We start from the raw sequence: 18,288 nt of genomic DNA, 5'->3' as shown, positions 1-18,288 counted from the left end.
TGAAATCCACAAACCTTACACGAGGTGGAAAACATAGTCGCGCCATCCGGAAATTGAGTCGCTATTGTACAGGCTCCGAGTTAAGTTTCCCATGCGAACCAAAAAAAACTTTATAAGCTCATAAATGCAAGAGCGTTGGATCAAAAATCCCACTGTTATCAGAAAGACAGCTGATCTGATCCGGGAAAAATCAGCACGGACAATAGTCACGCTCTCGCTAGACCAGAGATAAGAAGGAAGATGCTGGGCAATTCACTAGACGACCCTGTTGCCTGTTGGCCAACTGTACAGAAGCAACAAAACTAGACCCAACAAGATGAACAGGTCGATGCTACTTTCCGTATCCAAACAAACTCTCTCTCTCTCTCTCTCTCTCTCTCTCTCTCTTTAGCGAGAAGATGGAGGAAACGGTTCGCTAAAAAACAGCTGGACACAGTAGCATGCATTGCTAACCCAAAAGCTTCCGCTTAATCAATTCATTAATCCCCACGAATCAGCAAGAAAAATCCAATTAATGCTCGAATGACTTAATTCCACTAAAGGCACAGCGTCAATGGCGTCCTTCACTCTGTCTTTTCCCCCCTTAATCTTGATCCTTTTGTGGGGGCAAAATACAGACCCAGAAGTCCCCACAACACCTAAAAGCCATTGACATCACGAGTCAATTCCCAAAACGGGAAGCAAATGCAGCACACAGGAAGTTTGACGCTTTAGTTTTATCCTACAAAACAACCCAAAAAATAAAAAAGTGATCTTTGAACTTCTCTGTGTTAGGCTTTATCTTGATGCTCGAACAAGCTTCGGGGTTCGGAAAATTATATGCAAACATAAAGCAAGCTGTATAATTTACCCCTACAGACTGTTGAATCCAGTACTTGAAATCATAGTTGATTCACTGTCCCTAGTCTAGACCTGTAAAAAGCCCTTCTTGATTGGATAAGACGTTTCTTCGTTGGAGACTGAAGAAATCTCTACCAAACTTGCTGTCGTTTCTTCGCCGTTCTCTTCTGGTGCTGGTAGGTTGAGATCTATTAAGCTCTCGCCACAGTTCGTGCTCTTAGCAGTGACAGGGATCGCTTCCTTGTGAACTTTTTTGTGCCCACCCAAAGCTTGGCCGGAATCAAACACCTTGTGACAATGAGGACACTCAAAAGCAAGTCTTTTGTGATTATGGCCAACGAGGATTTCGCCACTTATCTTCTTGTGGCTCGCCCTGTGCCCACCGAGAGCTTGATACGATCCGAACCCTTTGTTGCATGTCTCGCACTGGTACCTGGGCCGGCAAGACCAAGCCCGACTGTTCGTCTGACTCACGGAGACCGAGTCGTCCTCGTGCTCGTCGGCTTCTGCTCTCGCCCGCTTCGACCAGTTGTCCCGAGAGAGCATCATCAGGCACAGAGCACCGCCCGCCTCGGACAGAGTCTCGGTCTCCGAGACCGAGCTGATCGTCTGTTCGGCGTCCGCATTCGAGAAAGCATCCACCCGCGCCGCGGAGCCGTGGCGCCGCCGCCGTTGGGATCGGTTCCGCTTCCTGCGCCGCGACGACTCGGTGTCACTTCCTCTGTCGTGGACGGTCAAGACATGGTTTTGGGCGGAGCAGGGCACGTGAGCTGCCGGCGGGACCAAAGTTTGAGGCTTTTCTTGATGCAGCTGCGCAGGGAGGCGGGGTGGTAGCTTGGCAAAGTGAGATCGCATGTGACCACCGATGGCTTTTCCATTAGAGAAGCTCCTGTTGCAGATCTTGCACACTCTGTTTCCCCCCATCACTGTCGACCCTCTCAGTCTCTTATCTGTCTCCCGCACAATACACACAAGCACACAGGAAAGAGAGGAAGAAATGGTGTGTGGGAAGGCTAAAAGCGAGTAGGTGACAAGCGTTTGTTCAACAAAATGCTCGAAAGCAGAGAAAATCCAGAACGAATATCGTGAACTTGTGATAATTATTCTCCTGTCCTTTTACGGGAGGGAGTACGTTCAACTCTGGCTCCTATAACTCACAAACCTCTACACTGCCGACTGTGCAGTACAGCTAGAATTACGGTCAACCGTTTCATGCCCTTCTGCCCTCTCCTCTGCTTTTCCCTCCTTTGTTCTCGTTTTGTTCAATATGAGAAGATGGACAAGTAACAATTTTCCCTTCATTTGTTTTATTTCGAGAAAAATAAAATTGATTTAAAAAAATATTTTCCACAAAATCATAATTTGTATTGCTTATAATAATAAATGAAAGAAGGAAAAAAATTTCATTGTCTTAAAAAATGTTTAGACATAATTGGAATCGCTCAATTCCTGGTATCGTTTCAAGGTTACCCAATTCGTTGCTTCTATTTCCGAAGAATCCCAATTGAATGACTTGAATAAATCCTCTGGAAATGATGTCGAAATCCCATTTATACCATATTTCCCATTAATGTATATTTTTCTTAAGAAAGAGCGCTAGAGTGATGACAATCAAAACAACGCGTCAATTCCGTTTCAAAAAACTCCAAATGAACATCTTGAGGAGCTCCTTTAAAATTGACATGGAAATCCTATAAATTCAATACCTCTATAGGTTTTTTTACAGCAAAGTAATGGAATGATGAAGATAAGAATGATAAGGACACGTTTACTCTAAAATTTTTTTATGACACCATGAATCCCAAACTTGTATCATGTGACACATCTACCTCTAAATTTAGGATAGATGTGTCACGTACCTACAATTTTGGAGTTTTTGATATAAAAAAAAATTGGGCTAAATGTGTCACGAAGGTATAAGTTTAGGATTTTTAGTGTTACAAGAAAAAGTTTTGGGCAAATGTGTCACAGTGGGCATAGGTTAGATTTGTAGTGATTTTTTCCCTTTTCATATTCAAAATGAAAAATTTATAAACGAGAGAGCATGTTGAAAATTTAAATACTCTTTTCAGAATGTTGTTACAAGGATTTAGTGGTAAACATAACATCGAAAAATCTCACTAGGGACTCTTCTAAAATGTTATGCTTTTTCTAACATTTTTACTTAAAGCCATCTTATTCATGTTAAGAAGCCGATATGTGACGTAGCAAAATAGGGAGTTTTTACAGAAAATTGTATCACGAGTCCTAAATATTATGTATTGATTGCAATCAAGTCTTAAACTTTTCGACTGATTCAATCAAATCTGAAATCATTTTCCCAGAAATGTAATTGAGTCCATTTACAATTTGTTCATTATGTCCTAGACTTTTATCTGAATTTGCAATTGAGTCCTCAAATGAACACCAAAAAGTGCTCAAGGACTTCATGTAGGCAATACTTAAGTGATGCATGGGTAATTTTAGAACTTATTCATTTCAAAAACTTGATTGTCCTTTTCTAAAGAAAGATTCACAACTTGATTGAAATAATTAAAAATTTAAGATTCGATTGCATTTTCGTGCATGACAATTAAGATTTCGGGTATAAATCTTATCGGAATTCTTAGCTAATGAAGAAAGACTCAGCACACACTGTTGACTTGATGCTATCTCCGGTCAATGCCTTAAGTATCCAAAAAGTAAAGGCCAGAATTGATCTCATTTAAGTCATACTTATGAGCTGGTTATACTCGACTCGTAGTTGAAAACTTTCGTGAGTCTCGAGGTAAATGTCGTCTTTCTTTCTGTGCGCTAGCGCAAGATCATGGAACAATGGCCCCGCAATCTCCAAACACTAACCGTCAAGAATCGAACGTGGGATGAGTTGTACAAGTTTCTAAATCTTCTCTATGATCCACGAGGATGCGATTTTGGACGAGAATCAATCCGACTTCAGAACCTCTCATGGAACTCCTAGGGTCTGTTGCTTTGCTTGAACAATGGGAAAATTACCCAAAAAGATTATAAACCAATTGCATTGATATCAATTCAATCCTGAAATTTTAATTTGATCAATTTAGTCATAACCATTTTCACAGTGGTACCAATTCAGTTTATCCAACCAATTTAGGATGGAAATCGCTGGCATGGACACCAACCATCCTACATGGTAGGGCCGGCGATGACGTAACTTTTTGTATGTCAGATTTGGCTGAAAATCACCGTCGTGGATGTTGGGCATCCTACGTGACATGATTGGCAATGACGTTAATATTTTTATAATAATCCAATGAACTTATTGAATTTTTTTTTTCCTTGGCCATCAACCAAAGGCCGTGGCCAGTGAAAGGCCACTAGGGAAAAGAAAAGGAAAAAGAAAAAAATAGTTTTAAGTTAAAAAATTTCTACGTCTACACCAATTTTGCCACGTAATACGGTTGGCATCCTCGTCGCAATTTCCAGCCTAAATTGGCCGAGATGAATGAAAATGGTAACGATGTGAAAATGTTTATGACTAAATTGGTTTAACCGAAAGGTTTATGATTGAATTGATATCAATATAACAGGTTTAGGACATTTTTATTTTATTTTTCCCATTGAACTACTTGATCTCATATCATAGTTGGCATTGAACAATATGCCGTGTAACCCTTCAAAATTTGAGATGCTGCCTCCTACAAGTTTCATCTTATGTTGGGCAGAATCTTTTGGTGCTTCGGCTTTTTCGCGGAAAATCAACTTCATTTTTCAGGAAAATGATAATATTTTCCGGCGTTAAATTTGAAACTTGAAAATGAATTGAAAAATATTTTCTACCTTTCAGTAGTAAAAATCAATTTCCTCCGTGCACTCATTTTGATAATTTCTATTATTACATTTTACTTAAAAAAATCAAAATTTTAATTATTTTCTTTTTCTCTTTCTTTTTTTATTTTTTTTTTCCATTCTTCTTTGGCTAGTCGCCGGCCACGGCGATGGCGGCGACCTACCGTACGCAAGGTGAGGGCAGGTGAGCTCGAGGCTCGCCAAATCCGGCAATCGGCAGATGAAGAATTTTTTTTTATGGAAAATAGAATAAAGAAAAAATAAAAAAAATTATTAAAAAGGTAAAAACAAAGTTTGAAATAAAAAGAAAGAAAAGACAAGAACAAAATAATTAAAAAGTGAAGGAATAGAGGGAGGAAAAGATGATGGAAAATGTTTTCATCTTCTCAAAAAGAGAAAATCATTTTCCTCACTTCTGAATGCGTTTTTTCTATGAGCGGAAAATATTTTCCTTGACTCGTTTATTTTCCATAAATCGAACACCAGAGAATTCGAAAAATATTATTTTGAAAGTTATTTTTCGGAAACAAAAAGAGCCTCCATTTGAGCAGCTCTTGATTAATCCGATTGGCAATCTGCAGCTAAGAATTAAATCGTAAGTAATCGGAAGCCGAGAGAGAGAGAGAGAAGCAACCTTGAGGATGACGGCAAGGTGGTGTCGACGAGGTGGACATGACCGAAAGGCAAAGAGCAAGGCGTGAGAGCACCGACATGCGATTTAGGGTTTGCGATTTAGCCAATTTAGGACACGAAGGAAGAGGCAAAAATTTTACAAAAAAAATGGTCGACCAAAACAATAGAAGTAATAATAAAAAAGAATCGGTCTAGTCCGGTTCCCACCCTGAAATCGGGAACTGGACCACCGGTTACCAGTTTCAATTTTATGGAATGGGGAATTAAACCGGCATCCTTGAGAACCGGACTCAATTAGCCACTTTGGTTCAGTTCGGTCGATCTGTTTTGCTCATCCCCTAATTATATCGATGCAAAGAGAGATACTAAAACCTCCTGATGCCCGCCCAAATTCCAATAACCATCCATATGTCCATGTAAAGCTCAGGATACACTACAACTTTTCAACAACAACAATCAGGAAGAGTCATGAACAAAGATCTGTCTAATTTCGATCTAAAAATATGAAGGTAAAACAATACACAAACACGCACACAAACTAAAGCACGATACACTTGCTAATGAGACACGTCCTTAGACCCCAAATCCTGCCGACATCCCCCTGCTTGGATCCGCCGCCGCCGCCGCCGGAGAAGCAAACACCAGATTATCATAGAGGAGACCTGCCACCGCGGCCCCAATCAAAGGCCCGACCCAGTACACTGCCTGGTTCTTGAAGGTGCCCGCCACGAGAGCAGACCCGAACGAGCATGCTGGATTCATGGAACCACCCGAGAACGGGCCCGAGGCTAGGACTCCGGCTCCCGCAGCGAACCCGATCGCGATGGGTCCGATTGCTCCTATCTGACCGTGCCTTGGGTCTCCAGCAGCATAAATAGTGTAGACCAGAGCAAATGTCAGGAATGCTTCAAGCACTGATGCTCCAAATCCTGTCATTTCTCCTGCTATTCTGAATGTTGGCACTGCCTGCCAATACCAAATTCTTGAATCTATTAATCATCGACCAAAAAAATCTTCCAACGTATATTTATGTAGTAATTCGATATTCAGTTCAATGTCCTGATAACGGTAAAATGTTAGCAACATTTTATCACCTGACCGGCCGTGGCGGCTTTCAAGAGGACAGAGGCCATGACAGAAGCCAGCATTTGGGCAGTCCAGTAGAAGAGGGCCGTCGGAACGCTGATGTGGCCTCCCACCGCCTTCCCGAACGTCACCGCCGGATTCACATGCCCTCCGGATATGCTTGCTGATATGTACACCGCCGTCGCCAACGCCAATGTGTTGCACATTGCCACCACCACGAGGCTCGACGGTTCGACCGCCGCATCCGGCAACATCTTCCCTGTGCACGAAATTTTATTACCGTTTGGGGTCACTATCGCCATGCACAATCTGTCTAGTCAGTGCAGAAAGGAAAGTCCCAGAAAGTTCAACTAGCATCCAGTATTCACCAATCTGTCCGGTCACTTGTACGCCACTTTTAACTAAACTCTTGCATCGCCATCTTCACTACTTACCAACTGATCACAGTGCATGCCTTTCAGGAAAAGTTCAGAACTTCTTCTCTCGTGTACGTATCAAATTGTGAGTTATCCGAGAGCAAAGATGATCATCGCGATCAAAATCGTGTTTAAATTCGACGCGTTTTACATGGAAATAGATCATTATATGAAGTTTAGAGACTCACGGGAAGACATGGCGGATCCGACAACGGCAAGCACGTAAAAGAAAGTGGAGATGAACTCGGCGAGATAAGATCTGAAGGCATTCGCGGTGACCGATTCTCCGAAGCGCGACATGAGTGCAGTCGGCGCCATTCCCCTCATAGATTAATCGATCAACAGCCGGACTCGCGAAAGTTCTGAAAAAAAGTTGAATTTCAGATGGAAAAAGGGGATGAGCAATCTAACTGTAACCCGGGTTCGACCATCAAAGATGAGTGCTCTGATGTCTTTCAAGCCTTGGAATGTCGATTGAGGAAGGGAGAATGATTTCTTTTGTATACGCGCGGTTTGGGTCGCAACTGCTCGTGGCAATGAATTTTGAAAAATGTCAACCGCCGCGGACGTGGCTCAATGGAGGAGCAGACACGTGGATGGTATTCTTAAATACCAGTAATGCCCCTCGGATCTAAGCCGCGTCGTTTTCAGACGCATGTTTCTTTCGACGAACTCTGACCGGTGCAAGTACGACGAGCGCTGGTCCTGTCGTTTGTGGCCATTTGACCTGGATAATCAAGTCCATCTACCAACATACCAACTATCTGATCAATCTGATTAGTGCTATAGTCTTATGTTCCGATTGATCGTCTAAATTTCTCATCAGAATATGATTAAATATGATAAAATATGAAATCTAGAGAATTTAAATGGATAAGATAAAATATGAAATCTAAAGATTATGTTATATTCTATCTATTATTAGGTGAATCTATCACAAACAGATAGAATGTGGCGGGTATCATCAAAATCGTTGTTCGGATAAGCCCCAATGGACGTAGCTACACACCCTCGGCCACCGGCTTCCACCATTTGGGCGGAGTCGACATTTCATGCAATCCTGTTAAGCAAAACTCGAATTGGGTTGCAATCCTTGCCATCCTTACTATACTATTACTTGCTGATATTGGATTTTTTCTTAGCCCAACTAGGTTGACCTAGTTAATTCTGTGCTTTGGTTTGGCCACCCTCAGTCAAGAGCCACGAACCACCTCTACGAGGGATTGAGGTCGAGAAAGGGGAACCGTCATACGCATTGGGTGTTAATCGGTTGCCGATTAGTACCGGACACTCCAACGATATAATTAAAGAGATACCGAGTCGGTTGCCGACTAGTACCGGAAACCCTAAATGATATAATAAAAAGAATGGCGAGTTTTTCTTACTTGTTGTAATCCCATAGTGAAAGAACAGGAAAAATTTGGATGTCCATAGTAGCCATCACATCACTTTGCTACGAGAAGAAACGGAGAAAACAAAAAGGATAAAGAAAACCTAGGGGGGAACACGGTGTGGAAAATATTGGTTACCGTCTCCCACCGCAAAAGAATTTGAGGAATTCGAAGCAACCCGTGTTGAAACTGAAGGCACGTCTCTTTTTGTCAGCCTTCCTCCTCAAGGATATCAAGGACCGCCTCTTCATGGCCACCGCTACATCGTCCTCGTACGTCACATGTCCCAAACCATCGTCGCTCCCGTAGAATATGTCCCTGACATCGCGAGATGTGGCGGCTCGGTGAATAGCACTCGGCGAGTCTTCGTGCGGAGACGCCGACGGTGACGACGAAGAACTAATAGATGCGCTGCTTTCACATGGCTCTTTCCCTCGCCTTGCGTTGCCATTGAATGGAGAAAGCATTTTTGGCAATGTCGGGCTGAGTATGACAATGGCAGTGAGATTTGAGAATGGAGAACGAGAAGTGAAACATGCACATGGTAGAAGTGGCGCAGTTTGACAGTGTTTTCTTTCAAATTTTGGGCGTCCTTATCTGGGAGTGGTTCATGCTTATTATCTAGTGGAAATCTACTGTCGAACACATCAGTTGCATTTGAAATCATCCTTTCCTTTGGATAATCTCTCTCTATTCTGAATTTCCTTTTTTTTTGCCAGTTCATGGAGAGAACAGAAATAGAAATTCTAGAAAGAAATAGAGAAGCACCACACCAAACCCATATCTCGCGGCTTCGTGTGAGATTTCGTAAGATCACTGCTGATTATTTTCAAAACGTTATATAATTCTTCATTTATTCTATCACTTTGAAAGGGGTGTTTGCAAGAGTTAAAATACGCTAGGCATAAAGCGCAAAACGGCTTAACCTATTTTACATAACGATGCAGCTTTAATAGCTTCTCCCTATTGAAAAAGAGAGAAGAAAAGGCGCACGAAGATGCCGAAGTCGTTGAAATCATTCTACTTATTTTAGTGTTTCGACAAGACTCGGAAGAAGACTATCTGGCAGTGCAAACAAAGGAGTATGTCATCTACATTGTAATTATACATATTATCGAACCTTAGATACCGATCACAAATTAGAGCCGCTTATAATTTTATACAAGACATGGTAGCCGAATCCCGGGTCATCAACATTCTATTTCTTTCCTGGTATACTTAAGGAGACGCTACACTAATTGTATATATAAGCTCTAGGTTCTCCCTCCGACTGATCGGGCAGAGACTCTTATTTGAATCTAGACGTGCAACGAATTTTCAAAATGATATATAATCTGTGTATAGATGTATAAATTGTCCCATTTGCACCATAAGATCACATGGAATCCTAAAATCAAAGTCATCAAAATCTTAAATGAGCACAAAGAAGGAAGATCGCGACCACATATACCACCAAATCGACGCCCCGCCGGTGATTATTCACATTCTCTCCATATGTGGATATTTAAGTCTGCTATAAAGGCTGCATTTCCAATTTTGTGTGCTCGCCGTTGTCTGCAGAAGGTGGTGCAGAATCATGGGCTTCACTCGTGGAGCTCATCTCTTGAACAGGGGGAGGATTTACGATAGTCATTGGCATGACGACATTTTCCGAGAGTCGACCTTTCATCTCCCTGTGCTCCTGACACACAGCGCACCAGTGCATGCAGCAATGCACCAAGCATGGATCGCACGGGGCATTCTGCAGTCGTTAGTGCCGAGGAGGAAATGGTAAGAGCCAGACAAGAGGACTAGTATTTGCACAGTTAAGTAAAAAAGTGCGGAAAAAAATCCATATGTACTAAGAAAAATGGTAAAATGCTTTACTAGCCAAGCTTGTTTAGCCTGCAAGAGGAATTACGTCATGATAAGACTCTCTTGGCATCATTCAAGAAAGAACCCTAGCTTCACAAGCAAACTGTCTAATCCCATATCTTTTGGAGACTCCCACAAGCCCTTTCTAAAAGTAAATAGATTACCAACTTTCTTTGACATGTCCAATGCATAAGACATCACACACCTCTTACATTACGTATTTGTCATTCACAGTAAATCAAGATTCCATGGCCAAAGGAAAATGAGATTTTCCTCCACAGAGTAAATGGCAATTATGTGCTACAGAATCTGTAGGCCAACAGGTACATGTGATCAGAGCACGGTGAAACAACTCCAGTCACAGCTGCAAATATTTGCCAGTATGCAATTAAATGTTTACCATGTTGTTTGCCGGACAAAATGAGTTAGAAGCACATGGAAAAAGCTTGAAGTACCTTCAAATGATATTTCTTCTGCAGTGATTGGCGAACAAGGCCGGTGTAAATGCCACACATCCACCAAGCAAATACTAAGCCCTCACCAATGAGAAATGACGTATGAGGGTCAATGCCATGGAACGCCGCTGTAGCTACTGCTAGTGCAATGCCACCTTCCACGAAAATGGCATGACAGATGCATGGAGAGGTCCAAGGAGTGTCCTCTCTCAAGCTCTCAACATTGCGACCGAACAGGACACAAGGGCAAAATAGTCCAGTCCAGCCTGCATTGGAACTCATACAATAAGCTTTTCCTTAACCGGCCCAAAATGTTATATGAGACAATCTGAAGAATAATCTAAGGCAAGGCACAAGTGAATAAACAAAGCACAGCAAAAAGCCAGAGCGGCCCAGCAGTATGTTGTGACCTCTCTGACCATAAACTATCAAACATTAATGCTTACTTCACAGGCTTACTCTGCCACTCATTTCACTCAACCGTTCAAACACAAGCCAATTTCTGGTGGATCTTTATTAAAATTTGACAACCTTTACCCACATTTCCTCAATTCGTTCACCGAGCCTAAAGGTAACCCCATTAATGATACCAGCTCAGTTCCAAAAGTAATTTAAGTGTTTCCATAATGGGCTCATGCTTTTTGTGCCACTGTCGGATATTCGTAAAACATACACAGCAAAGGGAGAAGGCAATTTCGTAACCAAGACTATGTGAACACCATCTATTCCCGCTTACAAACTGTTTTAAATCTCAACCTCAAATCTAAAGAAGGCTAGCATGTTTGGAAAGAGAGATAACAGGAGTCTCCAGTATCCACTCACTAGACAATATAATGCAAAAGTTCAGCTGTCCTGAAACTTACAACTTTCGCTGTCTTCAGCACAACCAAATATTCCAGTTGTCCAATTTTCATCTGCAGGAGGCTCAAAGCTTTCAGGAAGAGGTTGCCCACATTCGTGACATTTGCGAACATCCAACTGTACCAGTACGACGAGTTTAGCATATGTAGACCTAGCCATTTATTCCTTGACCTATCTAAGGCTTAAGGAAAGATTGCCAACATTGGCATCACATAAGCATCCATAAATGACAGCATGCACCTTCCGTATCCAACACCCCAATCGGAATAATCAGAAAGGAAGCTCTATATTCAAGACAAGAAATTTAATATTTTAGAAATCCGGCGACAATCACTTAGTCCCATGAAGGGATGAGGCTCCCCGGATGTTAATCTTCCTGAAACAGGAAGACAACTTGACAGAAAGGAAAGCTCAAACATTGAAATTCGACGGCATGGTATAAATCAAGAACTCAAACATCATTTCAATGTCCACTCAAAGCATGAGCAACACAGAAAGTCCAGAAGTCGCTTGATTCTAATCCTCAAAAAAGTCTTTAAATATATTTGAGTCTGCTGAAAGCAAGTCCCTCTGACTGCAGCTTCAGACAACTGCCAGAGTCACAAGCTTTCCCAAAATGTAACTAGTCAAATTATAGAAATGTTCTCTAGAGAAGGTATGATTGGTTTTACTTCATTGCTGAGACAAGCAGAAAATGAAGCATGGACAGATAATTGCTTCAGGAATAGGTTTACATCTCAGCAACAGAAAATAGGTTCAATGTCCTTAGCTTAGCTCCCAAGAATAGTTTCACAAAAAGATGAGCAAACGATTACCAATCACCAGATTCTAGTTTCCTATGGATGTTATCCTTAATTCTAATTGATACAGTCAAATTATCACATATATAGCATAATCCCAGAGAAGAAGACAGACTAGAGAAAACAGTCACAAACCATGGAAAACAGGAGGATAGCCAGAAAAAACCTCCTGATGTTCTGAAGGAACAGAGACGAATGATTCAAACTTAAAATCCATTATATAATGGTTGAACAGCTCAACTAATGAGAATCAAATAATTGACCTGGTAGTATTTGCCAAATGCTAGGTATAAAGTACATATCACATATGCCAATGTGATCACATGAGCCACAAATGTTTAAGGACCTCAAAGTCATTACTCAGTACATGAGCCACTAACTATAGAGCCCATAATTATTCACCCGTAAAACTAATCAATCAGTCATTTCAAAAAGCCAGAAATCACTTAAAAGCCACCACGGTTAGACAATTCATGTAAATGTTTAACTGCAAACATGCAACCAATTAAAAAACATTGGCAGCAATTCTTTTCCATCCCTATATACCCAAAAGGCCATACCTGTATATACAATTTGCTCAATTATGAATAAAAGAAGAGGATATCTATTTCTAAAAAAAAGGAATAAACCGCGGACTCAACCAACAAAGGATGGCAGTGCTTGAGAAATTCTGTTTTGACGAATTGCTCGTGGAGATATTGATAACACACAAAGAAGTCCATATCCTTACATAAGAAGTCCAAAGGGATTCAATAAAAAGGCACCGATTTTGAGAACAGATGGAACAAGGTGATAACTAAGAGGAGTTACTCCATAAATTAGTAAAACTGATATATCACCAACTGAACCCCATTCAAGGCAACTTTCCACTCTCCAGCCAGGTTACTTAACGCGACATCCTTCAGAAATATATCTACACCATTTCCACATTATCCTGGGGGAACAAAGAAAGGCATAACAAAGACACTCAAGAGTCAAGACTGAAGAGTACAAACCTGTGGAACCTCAATAGGCAGGTTAAGCTCTCCAGGCTTTATATCCTCCGAAGGCGCTTGGTCCTTTGTCAGCTTTACGTAATGCGATTGCCTAGATCCCTCCGCCATCTGCATTAACAAAATGCAATCTATTGCCTCAGGATTGTTTCAGACAAGCCGCAAAGAGGGGGGAAATCATGAGATCCAGTAGCTGGCAATAGTAGACAGGAATCACATCGACACAGTGACAACACGAAATGAATCAAACAAATGATATGCTTCGCACCAGCATAGCAGCACAAACGACAAGCATTTGACCATATTCAGAATCTCATCTATTATGCTCCACATGAATTACGAATCAGCATTCCGCAAAGAACTCAGATCCTAAACCTGAGCTTCGCAAATCAAAACCACACGAACATGAACTAATAGCTTGAAAATTTGATTCTGCTAAGAGAGAAATTAAGAATTTCGCCACGTTTTCCTGCAATTTCTGGGCGACCGACAAGAAAATCAAACGGAAAGCAAGAAATTTCACTTGTCGGAAAGATCTGCAACTACTTTACTTAGAGAGGACGAGCACTGACCTTCGACGACTTGAGAAAATCTGAAACCTCGGCAGTTTCGTTGCACCGAAACAACTTGGTTTTTATTTCGAGAGTCAATGGAGCGATTTCACCGCTTTGAGCGACTTGCAGGCTTTGAGACTGAAAATTAATGAAAAGCGACTGCTCAAGACGGGCCTCGCTCTGGGCCTGTTCCTAGGCCTGGGCCTGAGTGCTATATCCGGTGGATGTGGGCCACAACATGTTCCAGGTTCAAGTAGGCCCCCACGCAAAAATAGGGGAAAATCTAACAACCAAGAAAGTAAGATTTTTCGACCAAAAAAAAAGTAAGATTTGTTCGACCCAAAAAAAAGGGAAAGTAAGATTTGGATAATTAGGAAAAGAATTTAAATTCTAATGGATGGGAGATATTTAGATTTAAATATAGGATATCTGAGATATGTAAGGAATATGCGTGATCATTCAATTGTAAATTGGACCAGTGTATCAAATGGTTCTCGTTCATCTCATTTATTGAATATTTATCGAGATCTTTTTAATTAAATTTTGAGGTTTAATTGGATTTGAGTAATATTAGGAGATATTAACAAATTGCTCTAATTTCAAATGTCATTACTACCCCGATTTCACCCAAAAAAAAAAAAAATTGCACTTTGCAACCCATATTTTCCGTAGTTTCTTTATTCGAGGGATTGCATGATTTTCTCTATTCAATCAATTTTTTTTTACATCCCCAACCCAATGGAAATTGGACAAATGGGATTTACCTTCCCTATAATTTCTCCATGACTCAATAGAAAATCAAATCGAAAATAGAAAAAAAAAATCTGTCAGATAGCTTTGACCACAGGTTTGACTTTTGAGCCGAGTGGAGCTTTGACTTGGGTGGCGAGGATGGGCCTGGGCCTGGGGGCTATGGTGTGGGCCACAACCTGTTCATGTTGACCACTAAGTTTTTAATCCAGACCAGTGAAAAGGCCACAGAATAAAACCAGCAACGATGACACAGAATTACCAATGGGAAAATTCAAAGTAAGATTCGCATTATCAATGAATTTACGATTTATCAGATAATATGTGATGGATGATGTGATCATTCGGTCGAAATATCGAACTTACTAGAATTGTCATGACCCGATTCTTTTTTTGGAATTTTTTCGAATGAAATTTTGAGGTTGAACTGGATAAGAAATATTAACCATCCCCTTTAATTTCAACTACCCAATCGTGAGGTTTCACAGACATAAAAACGAAGGAGTCTGAGAAAGAAAAGTACAAGAAAGTCGAATGGGTTATGATGCAACGTACGAGGTAAAGGTGACATCAAATGGCGATGCGAAACGACACAAAAAGCAAAAGAACGTAAAGCCGGAACCTCCGATTAAGTCCCAAATCGGGTTATACCGCCGCTGCGACCCGAGCCTGACAAATCGGGCACCGTCTACGTTCCAAGAGCCAGCGATTCAGGCAAGCCTTGTGGAAAGTGTGGTCGCAACATGTCGGCCTTAGGCACTCTTCTCCGTCCTTAAAATCCTCGAGGCAAATCACGCAGTCGGTGTGCTTGGCTTCTTCCCCTCCGCCGCTCCCGTACACATGTATCCTCATCAGCGCTTCGCTCTCCGGAGAGGATCGATGTGTACGGGAGCGGCGGAGGGGATCGGCCGGAGAGCGAAGCGGCTGTCCCCCACGGAGCCTCCCGAGAAGCGGCAATCTTCTTCCGGCCTCCAGGTCGTCAAATCGGGGCCCGATGTCGAGGTCCTGAACAAGAATGTCAAACAGGTCGCGGAGGCATGGGTAAATAACTAGGCACAAGAACAACACGGACACGACGATCAGAATCACATAACGTCGGAGGCCATCGAGAATGGACTGGACCAGTGGGGAATCAATGAAAGAGGCAAACCCGAAAAGAGCCGGGAAGAACGTTTGTGGGATGGGAGAAAACGCAGGACTGGCCATGTTTGACTCCCTTCGATTTCGGTGCGAAAGATTTGATTTATGCAACGTTTTTTCGTGGTGTGGCCTTAGAGATATGTTCATTCGTTTGAATCGAAATTCGAATCCTGCTTACATCTACACTTCCTGTTCCTAATTCCAATTTGCTCGAGATTGATCATTTATTAGCACCTTACACGCAGGCATTTTTTTCCTTTGACTGGATAACATGAATGCTTTCTTGTTGGAGGCTGTAGTTTCCCGTTCAAAGATCCAGAGAGATGATCTTCATTCTTGTACGAGAGGCTCTTGCGAGAGATACTCACGTGATGGGATGCACTTTATCATATCTCTCCCACTGAGATTATATTATCTTTGACAATATCACTCTCCTATCAGAAAAAATTACCTAAAAAGTCCTAAAACTATTGTAATTATGTCAATTCAGTCATAATTTTTTTTTTTTTTCTAAACGATTCGATCCTAAACATTTTGCTATTGTATCAATTCAGCCCATCCGATTAAGTTTGGCTGGTCGGCATTGATGTGGATGCTGACCTAATATTTTTTAATTTTTTTTTTCTACTCCTTCCCCCTTCTAGAAGATCTGGAAGTCAATTTCCTAATGATCTTCATATTAAACAACAAGTCAAAACTCGACGGAAAAACAAGTCAAGAGATCTTAACCCGGGTCTAATACCAATGTTGAAAGAATTCATGAGGAAAACGACTATCCTTTTGATACACAACAAGAGAGTTACCGAGAAATATTAATTGAATCACCGTCATGCAATGGAAGAATCTACAACTCCATAATGGTCGGAATGTGATCATAAGGAAAATATTCTAGTTTCACAACGTAAATACCGATCGTACTGTCTCCTTAAAGTAATGATGAAAACCTTTGTGTGTTTATTTGATTACCTCTCAAACACACCCCATCATAAGTGAACTGCTGAAATATAACATTTAAAGATTTATGACAGAATTGAACTCCGTGCAAAATGTTTAGGACTTTTTACAAAATCAACCCGCTGTCCGAATATATCTAGATAAAATCCTCACATGTGATGGCAGAAATAGTTTGAACACGCTACAAAGAATCATCCACCACAAATGCAATATTGCCATGAACAAAAGCCGAAAACCCAAAGTGCACATGCCAAAGAAAAGTCATTTACATTTCCCATGTAACTCCTTTTTCTTTTCTTTTTTCGCTGTTGCTGTGTGCAATAGTAACTCTTAAGAATTCTTCCTTTACGAGGGCCAATTCCGATACCAGCCAGCCCATGCAGACACAAGTCCGCTAATCCCGAGCGAGACCGGATGGTTGCAAAACGGGTTCGGCTCAATATCCGCCACCGCAATCACCAGATCCGCCACATTCGCGGCCACCGCCATCAGCCGCATCACTCTATCCGCCCTTATCTTCGCAACCCTCCCTTCCACTTCGTCGTCGTTCTTCCCTCCCTTCTCCTTCCCCTTCCTAAGCTGCCTCTCCGCCTTCAACCCTTCCTTGAGCATGATGAAGTCCATCGCGATGAAGAATACGTATCCGAACGACTCCCCGAACGCCGATACGAAGCTCATCCGCCGGGCGAGCGCCGCGTCGAGCGCCCCGATCCTCGACAGCCACAGGAAGTGGTCGAAGAAGAAGTAGACCATCTCCCCGGCATTGGCCAGCACCCCAAGAAGCCTGAACGCCGGGGTCGCGCCGGGGGATCGGCGGAGGGCGTTGAGCCCCGTGAGGAATCGGCCGGTGCGGAAGGCCTTGCGGCTCAGGCCGGAGGCGACCTCCCAGTTCTTGGCTCGCCGGGCGAGGTCAGGGCGTGCGGCCTCCTCGGCCCGCCAGTGGACGAGCTTGGAGACGTATTGGAAGGTCTTGACGAGCTTGTCGATGCCGTCCCGCTTGGCTAGGAAGATGACTAGCTTGTCGACGGAGTCGTTCATGGTGCGCGCGAGGCTTGAGGAGATGGCTTAGCTTGTGGATGGCGAGGTGATGGTTGAAGTGGGAGACTCTGGGAGTTCCGCCTACGTGTCGCTTCCTACATGTTAGTCATGCGGCCGGGGGGAAATATAAGAGCATTTGGAGAGCCACAGGTTTTGGTCCTTTTTCGGATAACATTTCCGAGAACGACGTGTCGTTTCTGGTTGGACCTGATTGTTTTGCACCTTGGAGCCAATAATTTCTTTTTTGGAGGTTTATTTTATTTATTTATTTCCATTTTTTTTTCCCTCAGGATCAAGAAGACGGAGTAGCCAAAACCGGAGAAAAGTAGCGGCCGTTTTGCATTAAATTTTGGGAAAATTCAAAACAAGGTCATTTTATCAAATAAATGCCTAAAATAAATATTATTTCAGATAAGAGCCTAATGACCATATCATTCTCAAAGAAGAGTTTGAACTCATCGACTCGTCAATAATATTTTCGTCCTTTTTTTCTATATGTTCTTTTTTTTTCTTTTCCCATTTCCTTTTCCTTTGTTGCTGCAGCCTGCGAGTGCCCATCGACCCTCGTCCAAGCCCTCGTCGACCATGGGCAAGGGGCACGACTCTCGCGCAGGCGAGGCCAACCCTCTCTAGTGGTCGACCATCGCCTAAGTCACCAGCGAAAAGGAAGAAAAAGAGAGGGATAAGTGACGAAAATTAAAAAAATTTAAAGGATGA

At 42.2% G+C, this 18,288-nt stretch overlaps 5 protein-coding genes across 8 annotated transcripts; all 5 read right to left on the bottom strand.

Moving 5' to 3' along the window:
- Nucleotides 1-390: 390 nt before the first annotated feature.
- Nucleotides 391-1,917, bottom strand: LOC115744964 (zinc finger protein ZAT1-like). 2 transcript variants are annotated; one of them, XM_030680385.2, is made up of 2 exons: nucleotides 851-1,917; nucleotides 391-721 (listed from the first exon to the last, which is right to left on the bottom strand). In XM_030680385.2, the coding sequence occupies exon 1, from the start codon at nucleotides 1,762-1,764 to the stop codon at nucleotides 907-909; it is 858 nt and encodes a 285-aa protein (XP_030536245.2). In that variant the 5' UTR covers nucleotides 1,765-1,917; the 3' UTR covers nucleotides 391-721; nucleotides 851-906. The 2 variants fall into 2 exon arrangements, with proteins under 2 accessions (XP_030536245.2, XP_030536239.2); XM_030680379.2 differs by having other exon boundaries at nucleotides 391-638.
- Nucleotides 1,918-5,705: 3,788 nt separating this feature from the next.
- Nucleotides 5,706-7,238, bottom strand: LOC115740831 (probable aquaporin TIP5-1). The gene is made up of 3 exons (XM_030674444.2): nucleotides 6,971-7,238; nucleotides 6,375-6,625; nucleotides 5,706-6,246 (listed from the first exon to the last, which is right to left on the bottom strand). Exons 1-3 carry the CDS (start codon nucleotides 7,107-7,109, stop codon nucleotides 5,854-5,856), a joined length of 783 nt encoding a protein of 260 aa, XP_030530304.1. The 5' UTR covers nucleotides 7,110-7,238; the 3' UTR covers nucleotides 5,706-5,853.
- A 2,249-nt stretch (nucleotides 7,239-9,487) lies between these two features.
- Nucleotides 9,488-13,812, bottom strand: LOC115744981 (cell number regulator 6-like). 3 transcript variants are annotated; one of them, XM_030680403.2, is made up of 5 exons: nucleotides 13,708-13,812; nucleotides 13,139-13,246; nucleotides 11,346-11,460; nucleotides 10,483-10,748; nucleotides 9,488-9,914 (listed from the first exon to the last, which is right to left on the bottom strand). In XM_030680403.2, the coding sequence occupies exons 2-5, from the start codon at nucleotides 13,244-13,246 to the stop codon at nucleotides 9,687-9,689; spliced, it is 717 nt and encodes a 238-aa protein (XP_030536263.1). In that variant the 5' UTR covers nucleotides 13,708-13,812; the 3' UTR covers nucleotides 9,488-9,686. The 3 variants fall into 3 exon arrangements, with proteins under 3 accessions (XP_030536263.1, XP_030536272.1, XP_048139201.1); XM_030680412.2 differs by having other exon boundaries at nucleotides 13,139-13,249; nucleotides 13,586-13,724; XM_048283244.1 differs by lacking the exon at nucleotides 13,708-13,812 and adding an exon at nucleotides 13,448-13,483.
- A 704-nt stretch (nucleotides 13,813-14,516) lies between these two features.
- Nucleotides 14,517-15,645, bottom strand: LOC115740780 (RING-H2 finger protein ATL57-like). The gene is made up of 2 exons (XM_030674374.2): nucleotides 15,091-15,645; nucleotides 14,517-14,618 (listed from the first exon to the last, which is right to left on the bottom strand). The coding sequence occupies exons 1-2, from the start codon at nucleotides 15,643-15,645 to the stop codon at nucleotides 14,517-14,519; spliced, it is 657 nt and encodes a 218-aa protein (XP_030530234.2).
- A 1,200-nt stretch (nucleotides 15,646-16,845) lies between these two features.
- On the bottom strand, nucleotides 16,846-17,750 carry LOC115745006 (peroxisomal membrane protein 11-4). The gene has a single exon (XM_030680421.2). It carries the CDS (start codon nucleotides 17,569-17,571, stop codon nucleotides 16,879-16,881), a length of 693 nt encoding a protein of 230 aa, XP_030536281.1. The 5' UTR covers nucleotides 17,572-17,750; the 3' UTR covers nucleotides 16,846-16,878.
- Nucleotides 17,751-18,288: the final 538 nt, after the last annotated feature.

The sequence above is a fragment of the Rhodamnia argentea genome, chromosome 7 (genome assembly GCF_020921035.1).
Source record: "Rhodamnia argentea isolate NSW1041297 chromosome 7, ASM2092103v1, whole genome shotgun sequence".
NCBI lineage: Eukaryota > Viridiplantae > Streptophyta > Magnoliopsida > Myrtales > Myrtaceae > Rhodamnia > Rhodamnia argentea.
This window is presented reverse-complemented; position numbering and strand designations above follow the sequence as displayed.